This window comes from Mixophyes fleayi, chromosome 12 (assembly GCF_038048845.1).
Source record: "Mixophyes fleayi isolate aMixFle1 chromosome 12, aMixFle1.hap1, whole genome shotgun sequence".
In the NCBI taxonomy this organism is placed as follows: domain Eukaryota; kingdom Metazoa; phylum Chordata; class Amphibia; order Anura; family Limnodynastidae; genus Mixophyes; species Mixophyes fleayi.
Window position 1 is genome coordinate 6,652,219 of NC_134413.1, and position 24,007 is coordinate 6,676,225.

Sequence of the window (24,007 nt, forward strand, 5' to 3'; positions counted from 1 at the left end):
CATTAGGACAGTGAAGCTCAAATGTTTGTGGAAGATTTAAATACCCAGCTTTTACCACATTCTCCCCAGATGCAGTACAAGTAAGACATTAAGAGGCACCAGATGAAGTGCAGGAACAGTGTTCATGTTCCAGCACAAATGAAGCCACCTCTGTAGTCCACAGGAATTAAAGGCATTTTGCATTATTTAAATCAACCCAGGTTTATGTGGTTGGAAAAGAAGTGTGAAAAGCAGACACATGGGAAGTCTTGTATTTTCCTGTTTAATTCTCTCTGCTCCAAGTAATTACAGCAGGCTAACTATTCCTATAAACAATTTATTTTAATGGTGACACAGTAGTAACTGTACAGTTAGCAGATATGAAATTTGAAACAGATAGAAAAGCTCTGAGATAAGGACCAATCCTTGTATAGACCCCAATATATAAACAGATTTCTGTCTTGACACATACACAGTACAACAAAACCTTTTCCTTTCTGTAAAGCAAAGTGCAAAAAGCAGGAAGCTTGTTGATGTCATCTACTATAACCAATATCTGAGGCTACAGATACTTCTATAGTGATGTACAGATTAGTGCATGTTCGTACTTTCCACATTCTGTTACGCTTTAGCAGTTGGACCCGTGCCCTTAGCACTCGGAGGCGCAGCCTTAGCACTCGGAGGCGCAGCCTTAGCACTCGGAGGCGCAGCCTTTGCACTCGGAGGCGCAGCCTTCGCTTCCTCAACCGACTCCCTGGGTTCGTTGGGTGGTGGAATCTTCAAGTCGGACGGCTCCACCCCCCAGATATCTCTGGCGTATTCTTTGATCGTCCGATCGCTGGAGAACTTTCCAGATGCCGCAATATTCTTGATGACGACTTTGGTCCATTCTTTTGGAGTCTGAAAGAAATCACCGCAGCTAATTAATGAGGCCGGGAGGGGGAATGGGAGAGAGGACATCCTACATCTAATCCTAGGAACAAAGGAGGAATTTATGGAAGGCCGTAGAGACCACGGAGTAAAGATCGGATCTATTGGATTATGGAATTAAGTGACATCACTTCAGTCTTTTGTTGCTTGTTTACGCTTGGTCAAAGTCACTCGGGTTAAAGAACCCCAGGTAAGACTTATTGTACCAATGGTTTCCTTGGTGCAGGGAGTCAGTGTTTATTACATGGCTGACAATTCACTGTTCATTCATCTCCAGCATTATAATCATACGTCTGGTGTCGCAATTAGAAAGTGGTTTTACAATCCTGTTCTAATCTAAGTGCGTCAATCCCGAGTTTATGAAGATTTTATAGGATATAAGATACAGAGAATAAAATATCTGGTAGAGAGAACTATACCCCCTATTAATCTTATCAAGTCAGACTCCCCAAAAATGCACCACTTACCTTATAGAGCGCACTGACTTGTTCCTGGCACTTCACATAGGCTTCATAGTCAGCAAAAACTTTAAACCTTAAGGGGAAGGTGGAGAAAACATAATTTGAAACAGATTCATAGTTCAATGCAATATAGACATACCCAGAGGAATTGGCAGAGTATCAGAGTGAAACTAGATTTTTGCACTTTTGAATAAAATGTTAATCTATATGGACGTTACACAATGGATTTGCCTAAAGGGTTTTATATTTGAATAGGAGGCAGTTTTTCTTACCCTTTTCTATTGGCATTGTCCTAGCTTATGTACAGGTTAGCACAGTGGTTAGCATCGCTGCCTTATATTGCTGGGGATAGGAGTTTGAATCCAACCAGGACCCCAATCTGCATGAAGTTTGTATGTTCTCCCCGTGTTCCCTCCCACAGTCCAAAAACATACTGGTAGGTTACCTGGTTCCTGACAGTGTGCATGTGGATTTTGATCAAGTTCCAATAGGGCAGGGACCGATGACCAAATATCCTCTGTACAGCGCATAGTAGTACTATTGGTGCTACATAAATAACTTACAATGTCTGACAGATACATATAACAATTTATTAACTCCCTACATCTGCCAGAACCCTCCCCCGACCGCACTGCACCTACCGGTCGTGGTGGAAGAGCATGTCCACGAGATCCTTAAAGAGGTCGGGCTTTGCGGGAGAGAAAAATCCACTTTGTATCTGGTCGATGGCTTTCTTCAATTCTGGAAGCTTTTCATAGTATTCCAGAGCATTGTACCTGGAAGGAGATGACAACGGGGATGTAACCCAGGAGGGAGAGCCTAGAAGTCAGTAATTTGGAGCATGTATGGCCGATCTTACCCTCTCTTGTCCATTTCAGCAACCTCCTCTATTCTCATGCCAAAGATAAACAGGTTCTCCTCACCAGCCTCCTCTGCCATCTCTACATTGGCACCGTCCATGGTGCCAATGGTCAGAGCTCCATTCAGCATGAACTTCATGTTGCCTGTACCTGAAGCCTCAGTGCCCGCTGTGGAGATCTGTTCCGACAAGTCAGTCGCTGGGATCACTGTCAACGTAACACATTAGACTCAGTGACTATTCTACAGACCAAGCTCAATATAAACTCCCGTGTGCTGCCTGGATATTAAATATACACCTGTTTACTTTAAGTTTAAATTTTTGTAATTAAATTTTAGACTTTGATCACGTGACCAATGATTTATTGAAGGGAACTTCTAAGGCTTAATCCATTTACTGCAATATTAAAAAGGACAGGAACCTCAAAGTATATTGCAATATACATTTCCTTATGTTAGGCAGTGTTATGCAGACCATGCATGTTCTCCATCTGTGCAAGCTATGAGCAAACTCAGGGGCTACCTGAGCTTGGTCAACCTAGACCCCTCTGCCTGCTCTCATATTGGCCACTCCTCACTCCTTCAAGGATGTCATGTTCCACCAACAAGCCCCTTGCCACCAAATTAAGAACTTGGCTTCCAAATAATCAGGAGTGTATTCAACAAATAGTACACCCCTAGAAATAAGTCCTTAATCTAGAAACATTTACTTTGAATAGCCAATGTGTAATTATTTTAAAAAAAGTCATAGTAGCAAGAATGGAGGGCAACCCCCCCCCCCCTCCCCTCATTTTCTCTATTAGATGGTTCCCCAGTAAGTCCAGTAAAGTAACAGAGGATCGGTACTGGTGGAAGCGTCGGGGGACCAGCAGGAGAGGTTGGCTGTAGACACCAGGGGCTTCTGCAGCCTGTATACTTGGGTTCTGTTATAGTTGTACGTGATCGGACAGTAAGACCTACGTGGTCACAGGAAGATGGAAAAGTGGAACCATAGAAACAGAACCAACCTTTCTCCGCCAGGGACACCCTGTAGTTCTCCAAGTAAAGAACCTTCAGCTTGTTCCCCACCGTAGGGTCATTGTTCACAATATCCCCCACAGAGGTTATTAGTTTTATGATCGTCTTCGCCATATGATATCCTGGAGCCGCCTTACATTACAGGAGCGGGAAAAAATAAAATAAATTTCATCTTTGTCATTCGAACCTTTTTATCATTAAAAGATTTCTAAATCAGAATGTTTATAAAGTGTCCAAAAAAACCAATATGGTTCTTTAAGATAAAAAATCCAGATCAATTTTTGACAAGTGCCAGGGTGATAGTAATGGAAGGGTGGCACCCCCTACTGGAGGAACGCCACTACCTAATGCGTAACCCAGGACTGGACAACCTGTGGCATCCAGGTGTTCTGAAACTACAAGCCCCAGCATGCACTGTCAGCTGAAGGCCAGCCGATAACTGGCAGGGCATGCTGGGATTTGTAGTTTCAGAACACCTGGAGAGCCATAGGTTAGCCAGGCCTGATGTAATGCAAATAAGCCACTGTACGTAAATGAATTGGGGGCTATGTAGGAGGCCATAGCTCGAGGCACCAGGTCAATGTCCTATGTCCAGATAACCCCTGGCACCTGTACAGTGGAGACCTCAACTCATTGAGGTCATCTATTCATTAGGTGACAATACTGAGGAGCATTATAATCAATTCATGAGGTACTAGTTCCTAGTGAGCAGATTGGCCATATACTCATTAATTCAGCTCCCAAAATTGCTGCCTTCTTTCTGCATAGTTGTCAGGTTCTTTTTGACTAGAGGGGGAATTAAATTACAAATAAAATTGGAGATTGAATATCAGAATTAGAGAACAATTACAGATTTGATAGACATATAGATGTAGGAGTATTCAATATGCTCTTCATTATACCTTCCCTCCGATGATAACGGTCCGTGCGACAAAGTCATCCTTGGGATTGGCCTTAATACCTGAAACGAGAGAGGGACACAGTCGGTCCCAGCTTAGATCAGCACTGAGAGACGCAGTCTAAATTCACCTTGTAGTTCAGTGGCCATAATCCGGTCAGCCATTAAGTGAATAGGAGAACTGTGCTACAGAGCTTACACTCACCTTCTTTTAAAATAAAGTAATTTTAAAGAATTTAAACTGTTGTAAGTCTTTATGGTCAAATTTTTCTTTTTTTTTTAAGTCAAAACTATCGCTTAATGTTGGTCACACAAGGAAATCAGAACAAATTAGGCCACACCTGATTGGCCAAAACTACACCAGTTTCTAGCACAGACATTTCTTCTGGTAGAATGCACCCATTCAGCCTCCAAAAACAGACTGTCCCCCCCAAAAAAAAACAAAAAAACACCCCACTAGGACTATTTGAAAGGTCTGTTATGTGGTTAAATCAACCAATTAAAACATTTTACAATACAGGGGGTACAGCAGCTGTTGAACACATTCGGACACAGAGCGATCAGGGCAGATCTCAGCAATCTGTGAGTTTACGATGCTGGACTACAAGGAGATACAGATAACAGAAGAATTTTGTACTCTATTTTATTCTATCAGGGGGGATGGATTAATTGAAGAGACAGACGGTACAATGTCTGTATTGTACTTTGATATCAGAGGTTATTACTCAGACACCAGAACATTTCCCCAGCAGCAGACACCGGCCTCTACCTAGTGCGCGGCGTACGCTGTATTTGGTACAACGGGTTTACATATTCCTCCTCCGATAGACATCAGCAATTATATATCCTTGATGAATGCTCCGTTACCACAGCGCTGCCTCTCACCGCTCCTCTCCCAGAAGCCTCTATAAATCTTACTGTCCCATACGTCAGGATAATCACACAGCTAATGAGCCTCCCCCATAGAGGGGCAGTGACTTAATACCCACGTACCCTACAGTCTGCCATTAGTCACAGACGTACGCTGGTCTCCAGCTGAACGGTGTGTGAATTATAAAAACATTTGCATTATTCATGTATTTAATGTGCATCCGTCACCTACATACAGTGGAAGCAGCCATTTTGTGGGAAGGACCAGTATGCAGATTGTAACATCTGCCTAATTAATAGTCAAGTAGCCTGATGAATATTCATGAGGTACTAGATCCTAGAGATTTTATAGGCTGCCCCATGAATAGTGCTTAGACCATGTGTACTGTATTACTTCATATCTGCAGCCTGGGCGATACTTACGGTTGTACATGGTGATGACATGGAGGCAGTTCAGTAGTTGTCTCTTATACTCGTGAATCCTTTTCACCTGCACATCAAACATGGAGGCTGGGTTGAGCTTCATCTTACATTCCTTTTCCAGGTACTGGGCAAACTTCACCTTGTTTTCCTGGTGGAACGAGAGAGAGATTCAGCACCAATGGCAACTACGCCTTAGATGTAGTCCCAGAACACAGCCAGCAGGGGGCGCTCACCTCTTTCACTTTGGAGACATCTCTGATAAAGGTGTTGTCATCTACAAACTTATTCAGCTTGGTCAACTGGCTCAGATCCCGGACGTAATCTTCTCCGATTTTCTAAAATACAGGACAGATATCAACCCCAACAATTTAAACAAAAAACAGATTTGATAAACGAAGTAGAGTCTAAAACTCACACAGGGTGTGGACACCTGTGTTTCATAAGCTTGCCAACCTGAGGCCCTTTGGCTACTGTGGAACTACAAATGCCAGCATGCCTAACTGCCTAATGAAGAGCAACCACCATCATCACATATCAGGGGAGCAAACAAAGTTGCTAAAATAAATAAATAAAATATATAATATCTCCCAGCACTAAATCATTAAATGCAAATTGGATAAGAGAGCGGTTTCTTTTAGAGTTTAACTCAGTACTGGCAGATGGTAGAGACGGAGGTCACAGGATTTCCTGTTCAAACCATGGAGCAGCCCACAGCGCCAACTATCAGCATCCTGGCAGCAATCGGGGTACCAGGAACCTAGCGACATCCTCCCCTAGATCAGCCCTACACCCTGCAGTTATTATAATAGGGCCGGTGTACAGCACCTCTCTCAAAATAAAGTTACACTACGATATAGATAAATATATCTGTATGTGAAGCCATATAGGGAGGAGATGGAGACTGAGATGTAACAATTACCTCCGCTATTAGCTCTGCCAGGCCGGGGTTACACAGGAGGAGCCAGCGCCGGGGAGTGATGCCGTTCGTCTTGTTCTGGAACTTGTCTGGCTCTATGTCACTGAAGTCTTTGAAACTGCAGGTGAGTGGGAATAGATAAAATAGATCTATCTATACATCTCATTTTTAAATCCCCGCCTTCTATGGTGGTAAGTCTAGACAATTAACATAACCCCACTCTCACTACACACAAAAATAAATCATGACAGCGGGATATTAAGAATCAGATCATTAGGAGACCTCCCATAACATGGTCTGTGTACACAGAGCCTGATTAAGGGTTCGGGTCGCCCTAAGCCAATATAATTGTAGCCCCCTCACCTAAGAGAAGGTTGATGGGTAAAACAAACTTAATTTTAGGTCACCCCTCTCCCATCAATGTTTATGTTCTCATGTTTCCGAAAAACATCTCATTTGGCTTTTTTAAACTGGTCATGGCAACCAGTGTCTTTATCTTTCATTAAAATCAGAACAGGAGATATGAACGAGCACAACTGAAGCTGAAAAGGGAGCTCTCACGTCAGCCCATCGTCATCTGTCCGTCCTACTCGCTTATACTCCAGGGCCCGCCCAAGGAGGACTCATTGTCTTCAGCCTTTACTATGGGAATACGTAAAGACTACAACATAACCTACAGACACCTAAAAAATCGTTACAAACTTGTGAACTCACACTTGGTTTTTCACAATTTCAGAGTGGATCCTGGCCACCCCATTAACGGCGTGAGAGCCAACAATACACAAGTGTGCCATATTAATTCGCTTGATGCCATCTTCTTCGATCAGGGACATCCGTCTCAGCCGGTCTACATCCCCTGGGTACAGGGCGGAGATTCTCTGGAAAGTGGGAGAAAGATAATTATATAACTACACAAACACTACTGTACACTAGTGATTCCATCCATGCTTGGGTCATAACGGTCAGCTGAAGATTAATACGGATTCACCAGGTTACAGGGTTGGTATCACAGACACATGGTCTCCACCTTGGTGAAGGGGCTCATAGTTCCTTACGTCTAAATGCCTCTGGTTTATTTCATAGATGATCTGCAGGTGTCTCGGAAGCAGCTTCTCAAAGAGGTCCACTGGCCAACGCTCCAGAGCTTCGGGCAACACTGTGTGGTTTGTATACGCAAACGTGTTCCTGGTGATCTCCCAAGCCTGAGAAAGGAGATAGACGTCAAACAAGGACGATACAACCGCGCTAGATAATGAGAACATATTGGCGATGCAATTGCTATCTTTCAGGCCCCTTAAAGAAGTAGCTGCTCACAGTCCCATTGCTAGGTCCACATACACAGGTTCATGTACGACGTCTTCATTCATGGAGAGAGAGTTTCTGCACCCAGAGTTTTACGTGAGAACCCAAGACATACAAGAGTTCTATTTAAAAAGGATAATTGCACCTTATCCTAAATAAGGGAGGGGGGGGGGGTGTACTTTTTAGAACCTTTTGAATAAGGGCAAGGGTCCTGTAAGGATCGCTCTAAGAGGCCTGGTGCTGTAAAAGTTTGTTTTTTAGCAGATACACAGGATATTGGCAAAATTTGTGCAGCACTACACAGTCAGAAAGAACAGATTCAATACACCATGATTAACAATGAAAACAAGAGGTTGGAGGGCGCTTGTTGATAAAGCTTGCAATCAAATTTAATAGCGCACACTGTACCTTCTCCCAGGGCATTTTTTCTATGTCCAGAAATATTCTCATTAGCTCTGGGATTCCTAGCGCTGGGTGAGTGTCATTGAGCTGTATGGCGACCTGGAGGAAATAAGAATTGAAATCAGAATTGTGAAAACCCAGAGACTGGCACCAGCAGCAGCCAGACTGGCTAGTGTCACACAAGCACATTCTAGATATAAAATGGTAAAGTATCAGGCACTGCATGATTTTGCAATTTAAACCCTTACTCACAACCTTTGTTACATTAGAATGTTAGTGTCATATTACTGTACCACTTGCTACATTGTAACAAGCCATGGCGTTCCATCACCAAGTAACAGGGGTGGAAACTCTAAAAGTTTTGTTTACGGGTTGTTTTGAATGAAGTTATAATGTTTCAGCAGTTTGTTACCATCCTGCGACTATGAAATCTTATATTAAACAGGAACACTGCTCAATTTAATCCCCGCTCCTCAGACTGCAATTATTCACATAACGAGGGGTTGGAAACTACATCTTTTTAAATTCTACCATTAGCCTTTAAATTCAAGGATTGGCCACGGAGGTCACCCCAGCCAGCTCTGCATCCGAGGGAGGCAATGTATTGGTCAATGCCACCCCAAGTCCAATCTGCCATACAGAACAGCAGAATGTTACCACCAAAGGTGCACAGCGCTAAATAGGTTTCCGTTATAAGAAAAGACCAAGGGGTAAATATATGAAGCTCCAATTTCTGCAAGTTGCCAGAAATTGGAGACTTTGCAGGGGAAATTTAAAGCAGCGATGGCTTATAAAGGCAAGCTTGACTTTACAAGACACAAGACTCCCAGAATACACTCTTTAGTCATGTTAGTCTGTACCTTATCAGGAAAGGCATCAAACCCTGTCCGGATGGTGTCCCGGCAGCCAAATTTTGAGGCTTTGAAACGACGGATGATGTCTTGTAAGGATGCAGCAACCACAAAGTATTCCTGCTTCAGGCGGAGCTCCTTCCCTTCAAAAAACTATCAAGATAGTAAAGAGGAAAAACAAACACGTTAAAATAAGATATAGTCTACATCATACATTCTACTGCAGTTTATTATAAAATGAACGATTGTGTATTTTCGACTTCTGTGACAATCTGCAACAACTATGTAATGGGGGATATTTCTGAACATGGTGCAGATGAAAGAGGTACTGTTGCCCGTAGCAACCAGAAGTTTGCACTAGATTTATAGAACACAAGTGGTTGCTATGGGCAACATCTTTTTTCTTTGCACCAGTTTTCATAAATGACCTCCAGTGTTAGGGGACAAAGTCCAACCTCACCCCTCAAACTAGCTGTAAAGATCACCAGTGTCCATTGCCCCCCCCCCCCCCCCCATCTGCAAATTCACCAAACTGCACAGGAATCTGGAAGCTTGTGACTCCGATCCTAGTGTCAGCACTGCCCCCTTGTGTCCATGTCAGAGTAATGCAGGCTGAACAGGTTACGTGAAATATAATCAGTCATTTCTGGCAACTATATCCCAGAAATATTGGACACTTATTGGTCTTTATTTCTCAATAGGACAAAGTCTTTAAAACCCTGAGCGATAGCAAAACAAATGAAACTGGTGGGCAGCATTTTATTTTGCAATGTTTGGATTTTTAAAAATTTTGTATTTTGCAGTATTGTAGAAGGGAAAATGGGGAGGGGGGGGGGGGGGGAAATAAAAAAAACAAAAAAACAGAAGAGTGCAATGTAATACCATGTAATTAGTCAGTGGAGTCACCAAGGATAGACTTACATTATCATTTGGATACAGCACACGAGAGATGTTCTCTGCAAGATTACGGTCTAGCACAGCCTGGATATAATCTCCAACATTAACTGTGTAGGAAAAGACAGATGGGTACATGTAAAAATACATTAGACACATTTGGGGGAAGGAGGTTAGTTACGATGAATACTCAGAGCAGGGGCGGATCTAAACTTTATGTTTAGGGGGGGGGGGGGGGTATTTTGCATAATCACGCCCCCTCCTTTGCTCCGATTGGCTGGCCTGCGTTAACCCCTCCTTCCTCCTGCGTTTGGCCCCGCCCCCTCCTGTTTTAATCGGCGGCTGGGACCTAGCTTTTTGCTGCTGGGGGGGGGGGGGGGAAATGCCCCGATCGCCCCCCCCCGGATCCGCCACTGACTCAGAGGGCAATACTATGAGTGCGATTCTTTTGCAAGCTCTATGTACATCTTAAGGGCACCTACTAAAACCTCCAACTTGTGTTCATCAGATCATTTAGTTATTGGTGTAAACAACAGAACGAGCGGCATTAACAGTACGACCGATGCATTAATTCCCCTCAATGCCAGCAGAGATCTCTTAACCTCTAAATTAAAGTATCAAACATCTAAAATCTGTGAATCTTAATGTTTCAAAATGAAATAATATTTGTTAAAAAAAACAAACAAAAAAACAAAAACAAACCAATATTTCATAGTTCTGGTTTTGTCGAGCACATGAATACATGATTTAAAAATAAATTAAATAAATAATCAAAGCGCCAGGATGATCAGGGGAAGATTGATCACCTCACAGGTCCTGTTAGAACCTTACTTTTTTTTTTGGAAGTCCCAATAGATTCATTACCTAAAACAATTATTGTAATTTAGGCAGGACAAGTAGAGCAGGAATATCTGTCCTGCAGCAGCAGATATATTATTTTATTGCCAATGATTGTCCCAGAACTGTTGCACATTTGGGCAGAACATGGGAGTCCTCCAACATACAGACTATGGTACAATACCAATCCCCACAAGATATTGTATCATAGACAGTGAATGCAACAATCTAACCCACCCTGGGAGGGGAAAGAGGAAGGAACCAGCCCTTGGTAATCAACCACATCTCAGCAAGTGCCAGAGGAACAGGACTCACTAATAAACCCTTTGCATGGTCGACCAGCGATTCTCCACAAGCTAAATGTTGAAGGCCATTGAAAGTAAAGAGAAACATGAAGGTTTATGGGTCCACTTCAGACAGCACCATTGAAGTCCAAGCACTGGATATTGTAGTATACACAGTGAGGACACATAATACTCGTCCAGACCAACACCCATGAAGGATTGTTCTAGCACAACATAGAAGCACATTATCCATCTCTAGAGCCACTCACAGTCCCTGAGGTTGAAGTCATTAGGGGCCCGGGCAGACCAGAGCCTCATTGTGTTCACGGTGTTGTTCATGTACCCGGGGACGGGCGTGTCATAGGGCATGGCCAGGACAACCTATGGCACGGAGAAGAGGAGGAGTATAAACACGGTATAGACGCAAATATTCAAAATATGTAAATCTAGACTTTTGTTGCCCACCTGAGTGTCCATCCACCGCACACCCGTCTTGGTGGGCTCCACTCGCCCATAGAAGTGAACGGGGATCATGTACTCCGGACGGGCCTTCTCCCAAGGATTTCCATGTCTCAGCCAGTCGTCGGCTTCCTCCACCTACAGGAAGAGATCGTGGTATTGTTGGAGTCAGGCAGCAAACTGGCAGCTAGAGAAATGCTCAATGATCTGTACTCAGCTTAACGGGTTATGAACTTTTCTTCATATAGGAGGAACATACAACAGCGCCCTCTCCAGACATCAGTATAACAGGAGCCTCAAATCAGTGCTCTGAGTTATAGTGTGGAAGGAGCAGTTCTTGGTTCTGCTGGGGGACCCTGCTCCTTCCACTATATAACCCTCAGTCTGACTTCCTGCTGCCTCCATTCCCCTCCTCACATCATGTCACTGCCCCTGTCACATGCAGGACTGTCCTCACTGACACAAATTACACAGCTCACTGCGTCCTACAAGATCAGCTCATCCCCATGAAATACTCTGCACTGCAGTCAACGTCCCAAAGATTGATTGGTTACAAGTTGCTCAGTATCCTCCCACCTCAAATCTCAGGACAACCCGGAGAGCAGGAGATTAAGACCGATCACAATAAATGTGATCAGATCATTTAACTTATTGCTGTGTCCATGGGTAAAGCTGGGTACACACTACACTGTAGTCATCCAATAATCGGCTCAAACAGCCGACATACGACCGCTCGTTCAAAAGTCGGGTCAGTGTGTGTAGGGACACGATGGTTGAAAGTCTGCCCAAATGGACGATTGTCGCCTCATTTGGTTGGTCGTACCGTTTAATATTTTCGTTCCAATCTCGTTTCCGCTGTGTAGTGTGTATAAACTTCCGACCGATCCACAACAGTGAGTACGAAATTAGTCATTGCTCACGACAACATGGCTGTAAAAAGTCGCTAACGGGACGTCCGCTCTTCCCTTTATAGTTCTAAACAAGGCTAGTGTGTATGCAGTCCATGGACCGAGCGATCGGACCATCGATCGCATGTAAAATCGCTCGGCATAAAAAGTTGGTCGAAATTTCTGTAGTGTGTACCCAGCATAAGGGATTATAAAATCTGTTTCTTCAACGCAATAAAGACATCCCTCTTGTTACCTGAACCATTCATTCCACAGTCATGTGACCGTTACCTAGTGAACTTACAGGCTGCAAACGCAAGAATATTTGTTCAGCCCACACAATCATGTTCCCTATATACAGTAAATACTAGTTTTACAAGACATGATATATAACATACAGTTTTCCCCACTTCCCGCTATACACAGATAAGAATCCTTCATGTCGGCTATTTACAAACATCACACAGGAAACGTAGATGGGTATAAAGGAACTGTTATCTGTACAAGGAAGCCAGCATTATGTAACTCTTACAAGACCTACAGTTCATGGTGTCTCAATGAGGATTAGCCAAATCATTTTTGAAACGTAATTATACAACAAATTAAGCCACAAAAGGAGAAATAATGGTCAGTTGCAGCATCCACCGTCCCGTATAGGAATAACCACAAGTGATTGTTAATAGCTTACCCTAAATCTTGCTTATATCCCTGGTTTATTATGTAACCAGCTGTCATTTGCTAGAAGGTATATAGTGAGGTTCTGTTTTAGTAGCGTCTGTTTATTAGTTTTACAAAAATAAAGTTATAAAGTAATGTTCCCTTCTGTTTATAGAACTGCTGTGTGCAGGCTCACGGCGATTCCACGAGAGGCACCGAGAGAGATCTTTATAACATCCACAGACTGCAGAATCCTGGATATAGGCAGCTATATAATCCTACCATACAATGGAAACTAAACATTGTTACAGTAGAGAGAATCTTTAAGGGCTACAACTGCATATTCATATATGCATTAGATCCAAAACCATAAAGGCAGCACAGTGGCTCAGTGGTTAGCACTTCTGCCTCACAGCGCTGGGGTCATGAGTTCGATTCCCAACCATGTCTTATCTGTGTGGAGTTTGTATGTTCTCCCCGTGTTTGCGTGGGTTTCCTCCGGGTGCTCCGGTTTTCTCCCACACTCCAAAAACATACTAGTAGGTTAGTTGGCTGCTAACAAAATTTAGCCTACTCTGTTTGTGTATGTAAAGAAATTTAGACTAAGCCCCAATGGGGCAGGGATTGATGTGAGAGAGTTCTCTGTACAGCGCTGCGGAATCAGTGACTTTTTATAAATAAATGGTGATGATGACATACATTTTTAGCCATAGAAACAGTTCAACCCTTTCCGGCTTTCGTAGTAACACAAGTTTGTTATCATTAACTCGTCTACTGTCGAGGGGCCACGTCTCAATTTTATAGACCGCTGACCCCCTCCTCAACTAGTGTACCAGGACAGAGGGGCGTAGGAAACCGATCACAGCAGATTGAGGTATATAAAAGTGAAACGCGTACCTGCCAACCATCTCTGATCTTCTGGTTGAAGATTCCATATTCGTATCGGATGCCGTACCCGTAAGCGGCCAGGCCCAGCGTCGCCATGGAGTCCAGGAAGCAGGCTGATAGAAAGAAGCGGGAAACACCTCTGATTAACCGGCCAGACTCATCGTTGTGCCCGTCTACCTACTTTACACCCAGGGGGTATATTTACCAAGCGGCGGATCAAACAAACCGCCGATTCTCATTTTGTTTTAAAATAGCAATTTTATAAAAGACAAAACCCAGTTGGCTTGGTCTTTAATAACATTGAGAATCAACAGTTTGTTGGAACCGTGGCTTAGTAAATATACCCCCTGGACTGGCAGAATAATATTCATTTGAAAAAGGAAAACAAACCTGTACATTTGTATATAGTAATAAGGGGCTTGAGATATATCGCTCGCTGTGTTGCTATGTTGATGTGACATTATGTAACATTGCTGGAAGCAACTTTGTTACACAAAATAAATATCTGGTTATCTGGATGTTTGTGTCCCTGGAATATAATGACCGTTTAGCTATTGCTGAAATACTCTGTGCTGTAATCAACGGAGCACAGTGCGGAGGAGACACTGACCAGCTAGACGTCCCAGGCCGCCGTTCCCAAGACCAGCGTCTTCTTCCATCTCCTCCAGTTCCTCAAGGTCAAGCCCGAGCTACACAACAATAATGAGAAGTAGTTATGACATGATTAGTAGACATACAGTATACAGCAGAGACGGAACTAGTGCGCTGTGGGCTCCAGGGCTGGTAAGAGGGCACCGGGGCCCCCGCCATGCAGTGGGCCCCATTATCTCCATGCACTGCACCTGCTGTGCCAATAGTAGTTCCACCACTGGTCTATACTTAAATGTATTAAACAAATCGTCCCTTCTACAGTGTCCTATATATAAGAAGGTGTGGGCAGTCCTGTGGGTGGCTCCGTAGTCCTTATGTAGGGTGCACGTTATAGTAGAGTTAAAGTCATGTACTCCAGTAGAACACTGCTGCATTTGAAAGGGTATTTGAACACTCAGGTGGCTTTAATTTGTAGTCTTGTACATACTCTCCTGTAACATGTACTATATACATGACTATCTTTCAGCTTTCATTCTGCACTTTGCCTGGATGGTGGAAATAAAGGCAAAATGGTTTCCATTGTCCCTCCTAGGACACAGATACACTTGTAGATAATGTTAAGCTCACAGCAGAAGGCGGGGGTAACGCTTTCTGATGATCTGATTGGCTGCAGGTTGTTCAATCCCCACCCACATTTTAAATATGGAGTCACACGTACAAACAGGAGCAGATTCTGTAGTTGTATTTATGCAACACGAAAATAGTAATGAAAACAAGTCGCACCTCTATAGGACATGAGCAAAAATCGTTTGCGTGTAATAATCACAACGCGTGATACTACTACAGCACCTCATGGATAAATTAATTGGCGCCAAGGAATAGAGGTGCTTTGACCCGATCACTGAAATCAGGTCACCAAATAGCAGTTTTAGGAGAATTGCTCTTACATTTAGTCTAAGTCTACAATGGGAATAGACAGTGTTTGAAGCAATATTATGTAGTAATTAAGAGCTTGACTGCAAACATGCCAGGAATTAATCTTTAGGATTGATTTAAAGTCTACAAATCTGCTCAAGGACTGGAATTTTAAGGTTCATAAAACCAAATGTGTGATATTTGCTTTGCATCCGTATGTTGTGTGTACATATCACACTAGGTAGGAACTTGTGACATCACTAAGGCACCGAATACTGTCCCAGCACATTATCTAGGTGACCGCTCTAATTTCCACCCTGCACGCGCTGTACTGTCCTATATGCTGTACTGTATATGCATTAGGGAGCCAATGGGAAATTAAGTCATCCCTGTATCTATGTACTAAAGCTTTAGCAGGACTCGTGTGTGTAAATGAAGCTTATTCGTAAGACCTGCAGAAACTACAGCTTGTAATCTGCTCCCAGATAGAGCTACGTGGGGTCAGGGGACTTCCAAATAAAACGCTCGCACTAAACAGTCCAGTTCTTACAACATCACAGCACGAGCCAAGAAGACAACTTCGCCTCCAGCAGATTTTGTTCTGAGTTTAAGGCCAGCTCCTTTGTACTGGGCCATTTACGTTGGCAGCAAACCATGGAAGGCATTTCCTGAATCCAGGACTCTGTTTAAACTGAAACGAAGATTTGTCCCAAGTGCTACATCCAGTTCTCCCAGATTCCTCCCTAATGAGTTCAGCGCGGCAGCAGAATATTTCCCGAGTCATGTAGGGGATGCAAGTTATACAAGACACCCACTAAGTCTTAGGTGGAAGGATTCTGTAAATCGCAACATACATGCGACAGGCAAAATACTCATCACGTAGGATTTGCTACGACAGGGAGGGCACAAGCACAGTGTTATTTTCATGCACCATGGAGGGGTCTTACCTGATAGATCGCTTCATCACACGCATTCTGCAAGCCCAGATTAATCATCGTGTTCTGCAGTGTACGACCCATGTAGAACTCTAGAGATAGATAGTACGTTCTCTGCAACACAAATACATCAAATGTCATTCGAGAAAACAAACCTGCCTTTATTTATTTTTGTAAATATTTTATTTTAGTTATCAGGCAAAATATTATCAGTGTTACAACATTTGGTCCATTGTTTGTTGCTGACAAATTGTTGCATTTCTGTAAACAAAGTAATTTGACCACTGCAATAGGTTTGTATCGCTCTATTGCAGCCCACCCTCCGCCTAACAAGCCTATTAAAGAAAAAAAAAAGAAAGAAAAATATAGATTTCAATGAGGAGATAACATGTAGCCAGAATAACTTAGTACAGGGACAGAACACAGACCAGCCGGAAATATAATCTGCTGCTGCACTAACACTATTGGCAAATCCACACACACGGTTTCTCTGGCGCATATTGGCTGCAGTAGCGAGTGAACATTGCACCTCGGTCCCAGGTACTGTACCCCAAACCAACCAGATTCTGTCACGTGACTTGTTCAATAGATCAATTCAAAACTAAAAAAATCTGATTAGTTATAGCAGCTTTTTCCTGTGCACCAGTAGCCCCAGCGCATCTGTAAACTAAACAAACTTTACAACACAGATTGATATTTCAAAGGACCTCTCTAAAAAGAACCCCCCCTGCCCCAACTCTACTACACTACTGTAGAACTACAAGTCCCTGTATACCCAGGGTAACAGGCCAGTACAATAACACATTGCGGTACAGTAGACACATACTTATCAGGTCACTTTGGTGCATCCAAGCACCGCACACACGACACCATCTGGTGAACTCTTACGCCAAGGGTGCAGGTAGAGTCTAGAACTGAACCCCCATTTACCACTCTGGTAAAAACTTTATACCCAATGGGGCTTTAACAGGAGCCCCCCACCCCAGATGAGGGCCCTGTAGCAGCTGCACGCCCTGATAATGAGCGAAGTGCAAAAATGAGCAAAGATTTGAGGCCAGACATTGCTGCGGAGCATCAACGCGCACCGCTCTGCCGGAACTTCACAATCTATTGCATCAGTCCACGTATTGTCCTGTATACAGAGCTGGGTTATATAATAAAGCACATTTTGCACTATGCTTCTACATAAAGTACAACACTTAGGGGCACATTTATTAATATTCACATAAAGTGAAAAGTAGTTTTCAATCCTTATCGCAATGATAAGGATTGAACTATTTCTCACATTTATGTACAGCCCTGCACAGAAACAGCAGTTCCGAAAAACTGTTGTCTCAGTGATAAAAAAAATCATACTTACCCCCCTCTTCGGAAGCGCTGTCTCCGGATCTTCTCTTCACTCTTCAATTGCGCATGTCCAGTTCCAAGAACTGGACATGTGCACACAGATCCCCTCTCTGTCTCTGCAACGATAGTTGCAGAGAGAGTGCGCTGAGTGACAGGGAGGGATCATGTGATCCCTCCACACATGCGCTGTCCAGCTCTGCTCTTCGGAGCAGAGCTGACAGCATTAGATTTCTTCAATTCCGATGATGTACGCCAGCTCCAGCTGGTACATTAACATGACAAGTTCCCGAAAAAAATGTTTTTTCGGGACTTGTTAGATTGCGGCCAGGAGCAGTCACCATTCAACAGGGCATATTTAATAAAGCACGATAGTGCTTTTAACGGGTCATTAAGGTGTCCTCCTGTCCTCCGCAAATTTATTAAGGGTGCATCGCAGCAGATATCATGGATATCTGCTGCTTTGCATTCCTCTTCGTTTTTGGGAGCAGTCACCATTCAACAGAATGGTGACTGCTCCTGGCCGCAAAAAACATTTTTTTCGGGAACTTGTCATGTTAATGTACCAGCTGGAGCTGGCGTACATCGGAATTGAAGAAATCTAATGCTGTCAGCTCTGCTCCGAAGAGCAGAGCTGGACAGCGCATGTGTGGAGGGATCACATGATCCCTCCCTGTCACTCAGCGCGCTCTCTCTGCAACGACAGAGAGGGGATCTGTGTGCGCATGTCCAGTTCTTGGAACTGGACATGCGCACTTGAAGAGTGAAGAGAAGACCCGAAGACAGCGCTTCCGAAGAGGGGGGTAAGTATGATTTTTTTTATCACTGAGACAGCAGTTTTTCGGAACTGCTGTTTCTGTGCAGGGCTGTACATAAATGTGAGAAGTAGTTCAATCCTTATCATTGCGATAAGGATTGAAAACTACTTTTCACTTTATGTGAATATTGATAAATGTGCCCCTAAAGGAGAATAGATGGGAAGTGAAGCATCAGACGTGGAGATAGTTATATTGTGCAGTTTGTCAATACTACAAAACAGGCACAAATTGTTAAAAAGTCTGAGAATGGAAGTTCGCTTTGCAGGATTTTCCCCCAACTATAGTCAGAGCCTAAATCAGGGGAGGTTTTTACATTTTTTTTGTTTGTTTTTTTAAAGGGACTGAACAAAGCTGCCGTCTGACCTCTGACAAAACCCGCTACAGATTAGGAAACATGGTACATAACAGACCATGCAGGGAACAAATGGTGAATTACACAGCAGAGTCTGTTGGAGACACAGAAGTGATAAAATTATTCTATTGTATTATCAAATGCACCAAGTGCTCCATTAGCATCGGATCTGGCACCGCAGCAGAAACAGGATTTTTAATTATAAACAGCTTTATGTTCATTATCCTCAAATAAACTAATCTGCCAGAATAATACAGTCAGCAATGGGTGCTGGAATTTCAAAATCCTTTACCTACTGTGTCAGCATGGTATCCGAGCAGCGCAGTGAGAGGGGCCTGGCGCAGTGAGAGGGGCCTGGCGCAGGTGCTATAGTGATGATATGATTAACTCTTTGGTCCACTATGGGGATTATGGCTGTTTCAGTAGAAGTCTAAACATTTCTAGAGCAATTCCAAAAGGCGATCAGGAAAATCCATCTAGTACCCGTTTCTTGAAGCCAATTAGCAACAAAAACAGACATTAGATATTTAGAGATATTAGAGATATTTAGATTACAGAACCAGGGAAGGTCCAAGACATGATAGATTAGAAAATCACCTACATAGAGCTGGTGACAGATGTTTAGGGGATGAACCAGTCTGCAGACAATCAATTCATTAGGAGCTAGAGCCATAAAGTGCCTCACTTTATGGTGCTAGATCCTGCTGCATTTTGACTAATTTGCTGAAAGCATTGTCTATAGTGGACACCCCTTCAGCAGTTAATATATATCATCCTGTGACTGATGTACACAGCTCTTGTCTATGTTGATTACAGGACACTATTTTATGTTTAAAGAGATAAATCACAAACAAAAAAACGACAATCATGCAGTACGTGTCCTTATATAGAAGGAAGGTACAATCCATGCACATCCTACACACATATAAGACCACTCCTATATAAATGGATACTAGACTGAACATTGACTGCAACTTGGCACAAATTTAAGTGTTAATACAAAAGGCAAAAACAAAACCACACACAAACATTCCCTGCATAGAGAATAGGTTTCCCTGGAGCAGAATATAATCTGGTTATTTTGGGTGTGGTTTTTGGCAAACAATGTGACTATAACAAGGCAGATATTTTGGCATTTTGTTTCTATGCAGAACAGATTTCAATATAGAAAGCAAAGAAACACTGAACGGACTCAGCATTGCAATTAAATAAGATTGTTAATTATCCAATTGTAGAATTTATATGCACTTATGGCAAAGAAAGGTTTATTATTGATTATACCAAGGTAAATACTATCAATTTAAAAATAAATAAATAGTACTATTTATTTTTTTAAGAAAATATTTTAAAGTAAATTTTCAAGTTGCTGCCTGTAACACATCATAATACAGGCTGTTGTTGAGGTTTTCCTCATAACTTTCCATGGGGAAATGTAATACAACACAGAGGTTAAATAAAATGAGCGAGCATTAAGGGGCCATTGAACCAACACACACAGTACATGTTTACATTTTCCCATAATTTAATTTGACCTTTTACTTTTTTTTCCCCCCCAAATGCTTTTTGCTCCGTTTCAGAGCATCTGACGCACGTTACTAAAGCCGCCAACTCAGCGTCACTTCCAAGGGGAGCGCACAGTAAACGCAATGAGACGCAGCTAAGCTGTATTTACACGCGAGTTTGGCATTTGTGGGGCGCCCATGATATGTCACCCAAGGAGTTAAAAACATAACAGACACATGGGCCTTTGACATGGGAGGCAGCTGTGGGAGTTACAACGGTGGGAGGTTTGGCTAGTTTGTACAAGATAACTCCCCGTTTAGTCAGAGGATTCTTTAAAACAAATGCAAACTGAATGCTTTGTATACACAGCTCAGCCACGTAATACATGCAGATTATATGCATTTTTAACATGCAATAAAAGATGCATTGCATGCAGCAGTGTGTACATCGCCTTAATGCAACATTTTAGCACTTTAGCTGCAGAAAGGGCCACTCACTAACTTTGGGAGTGGTAACGATGTGGGTCCAGTCACGTACTCTACAATTACCTGTCAGGACCCTGATGCTACATTATTAACAGAACATGACCCAGCTGGAAACATTATAACAGTCACAACGAGGAAGCAAAGATCACAAAAGTCACTACCACAATGTGCAAAGCTACAATAGTTTGCACTTAGAAGATGCAGATTATTTTACAACATTGGTATGAATTGCTGCACTCTCCAGCAGTAGCAGGGTGCAGGGGTGCAGTTATTATAAGGACAGGGGATTATCCCCAGGGGTGCAGTTATTATAAGGACAGGGGATTATCCCCAGGGGTGCAGTTATTATAAGGACAGGGGATTATCCCCAGGGGTGCAGTTATTATAAGGACAGGGGATTATCCCCAGGGGTGCAGTTATTATAAGGACAGGGGATTATCCCCAGGGGTGCAGTTATAATAAGGACAGGGATTATCCCCAGGGGTGCAGTTATTATAAGGACAGGGGATATACCCAGGGGTGCAGTTATTATAAGGACAGGGGATATCCCCAAGGGTGTGGGGTGGGCAAACCTGTCCTCAAGGGCCATATCCAGTTCATGTTTTTAGGATTTCTTTAATCATGTAGAGCTGAGTTAATCTATTTGGCTGGGTCAGTAATTATCCCACCTGTTTCTACAGACAGAAATCCTAAAAACATGAACTGGATATGGCCCTTGAGGACAGGTTTGCCCACCCCTGTAAGACACAGAACAGACTATAGGTATATAAATACCTTGGGGTCCTTCTCATAGTAGTATTGCTGCGTCCTGATCCATCTCCCCACCAGGTGGTCGCGCACAGTGTGCGCTAAGGCGAAGTAGTAATCTCTGGTGGTGGAGACATTTCTGTCCTTGACCAGGGTGAAGTGCAGGTGTCTGTTGAATCCCTTCTTAAGCTCAGACACATTTTCCACCCCGACAATACCCCTGATACTGATCTGCTTCCTCTTCTCCAGGTCGGTCAGGGGTTTGGCCATCTCTGCGCTGTGATGGAACTAGTGAGAGACCAGTGGACAGCGCTGGGGGGGCCGCAGTTTATAACTAGTGAGTCCAACTTCCCCAATGCTGCCCCCTCCCCCAGCCTGACTATTGGTAAGAGGCAGGGGCTGGAAATGACTGAGGCCAATGGGAACACAGTCAGGGTGTGAGAGGCACGAGGTGCACCACCCCCAATCTGGCTGCACCCACCTTGCTTGGCACTCACTGTATGTATCTATAATAGCTGCCAGGGTTGTGTTATACCAGAGCGCAACATCCTGCTGAACAGTGCACAATACTGTATATATATGTCAGGCTTATGCGTCCTGTTGCTTCCAGTCTCTGTGGAACCACAAGTCCCAGCATTCCCTACTAGTTTTTCATATAAACCACAGGTGGCTTTTAAGTTGCTGAGGACCAACTACCCCCAGCTTGCTCTGCAAGCCCCTATACAAACCACTGGTAGGCAAAGAGGCTGTACAGTTGCCTAAGACATGCTGGGACTTGTAGTTCCACAAGCAGCTGTAGCGCTACATGTTACCTACTAGTGACATTTATTATTTAGCTTTATATCACTTTTTAATACAGCTCAGCTGTCAGTCTGATGAGGAATACATGGCTGGCGTTTAAAGATGCGTTTGTTGTAGTTTACCAATCTGGTAGTAGTTATGTGGCAGGGATCACCAGCAGAGGTGGTTATGGATAATGTAGTATAGGATGGAATGGTTTAATGTTGCCTCAGTAGAGGTCTTAACATAGCACAATGTCTGGTACCAACGTTCACAAATTATTATCAGATTATTAATATAATTTTGAAGCCTGCACAGTAAGTATGAAGCCAGAAGATACTACACACTATATAAATACAAACAATTTATTTTTATAGACTTAATGACATATATTTCTCTCCTTGCAAAATATTCCCATCTACTTATATGTAACACAGGTATGATAAACACACTAGATATTTATATGGTAATGAATGTGTCTGGTCTGTAATGTTTGTCATAAAGAAGTTAAAGTATAACCCAATTTCATTCCTGTAGCAAAGTATATAGATTCGTGGTATACACTGTACTATAGACTGTTTACTGCAGATGTCCTTTACACATTAACCTGAGATCTGGGCCACGGCCACAGAGAGATACATTAGATTAGGTACATCCCAATTGTAAAGCGCTACGGAATTTGCTGGCGCTATATAAATAAATGTTGATGATGATGATGATTGGGGGGTTCTTTAGTAAACATTTTGTAATGACAGAAGAAAAAGATTGGTAACATGTCCCCTATTTGATATGGATATTGGGGTTCAGCAATCCTATCTATTGAGACCAGGCTTAGGCACCTGTAGCGCTATAACTATTGTGGAACTACAAGTTCCAGCATGCCCAGTCAGACATATATATCTAGAGTGTCAGGACTCAGTCAATAGGGATGGAGAGGTGCTCTCATCAACCCAATCAGGGGCACTCGTCTTCACCCAAAGCTCAGTTTTACAGACAATGAGTCCTGATAAATTGTAAATGACTCCCAAAACTTTCCTCAAGAGCAGTGCACACCCCCAAAAGTATTATGTTTACAATGGTACAAATTATTCTGTGTCTTAGGTGCTAAGGTTGAAAGATCTTTCAAAGACCTTACCAAAAATTAATTGATCAAGCTGTGAGTTTGAAAAAGTGGAGATGTTGCCTATAGCAACCAATCAGATTCTAGCTGTCATTTTGGAGAATGTACTAAATAAATGACAGCTAGAATCTGATTGGTTGCTATAGGCAACATTTCCACTTTTTCAAACCTGCACTTTAGTAAATATACCCCTAAGGGTGGTCTTCTGTTCTTGGGCAACTCCTCTGCTGTTCATCTTCAGAAGGTTTGATAAATCTACCCCTCAGGACGTGATAATTGTCAGCATTTTAAAATATTATCCAGAGACATTCTCGCGGCCGTGCCGGGGCCTCTACGCAGGTTACCCGCAATACTGTCTTGGTGGTGGCGAACCACAAGCCCCAGCATGTCACATTTACCGATAGTGATAATAGGATCCTTTTTGCATTTAAAATATTCTCTCAATAAATATTCACTTATAGGGTGAAGATATCTTCATGGCAAAGATGGAACAAAGGAAGTGAACCGATTTGCAGCAAGTTCTGTTATACTATACACACGTGTCCTATGCCGGGGAACTCCAACTGATACAAAATTTAAAGATATATAGAATTATATTGGCACG

At 43.0% G+C, this 24,007-nt stretch overlaps 1 protein-coding gene across 1 annotated transcript; it reads right to left on the bottom strand.

The window, feature by feature from the left end:
• Positions 1 to 302: 302 nt before the first annotated feature.
• On the bottom strand, positions 303 to 21,872 carry PYGL (glycogen phosphorylase L). Its single transcript, XM_075193383.1, has 20 exons — positions 21,531 to 21,872; positions 16,267 to 16,368; positions 14,424 to 14,502; positions 13,823 to 13,926; positions 11,388 to 11,519; positions 11,192 to 11,303; positions 9,829 to 9,911; positions 8,917 to 9,060; positions 8,063 to 8,155; positions 7,408 to 7,554; positions 7,067 to 7,230; positions 6,356 to 6,470; positions 5,670 to 5,771; positions 5,437 to 5,584; positions 4,148 to 4,206; positions 3,236 to 3,377; positions 2,230 to 2,437; positions 2,012 to 2,146; positions 1,377 to 1,443; positions 303 to 879 (listed from the first exon to the last, which is right to left on the bottom strand). Exons 1-20 carry the CDS (start codon positions 21,771 to 21,773, stop codon positions 601 to 603), a joined length of 2,658 nt encoding a protein of 885 aa, XP_075049484.1. The 5' UTR covers positions 21,774 to 21,872; the 3' UTR covers positions 303 to 600.
• Positions 21,873 to 24,007: the final 2,135 nt, after the last annotated feature.

Excerpts from the sequence above, each read along its gene's own strand:
- PYGL (XM_075193383.1), bottom strand. The coding sequence starts at position 21,773 with ATGGCCAAACCCCTGACCGACCTGGAGAAGAGGAAGCAGATCAGTATC. Across the intron at positions 5,772-6,355 it reads TGGCAGAGCTAATAGCGGAG|AAAATCGGAGAAGATTACGT; the intron begins GTAATTGTTACA and ends CCTGTATTTTAG. Across the intron at positions 5,585-5,669 it reads ATGTCTCCAAAGTGAAAGAG|GAAAACAAGGTGAAGTTTGC; the intron begins GTGAGCGCCCCC and ends TCGTTCCACCAG.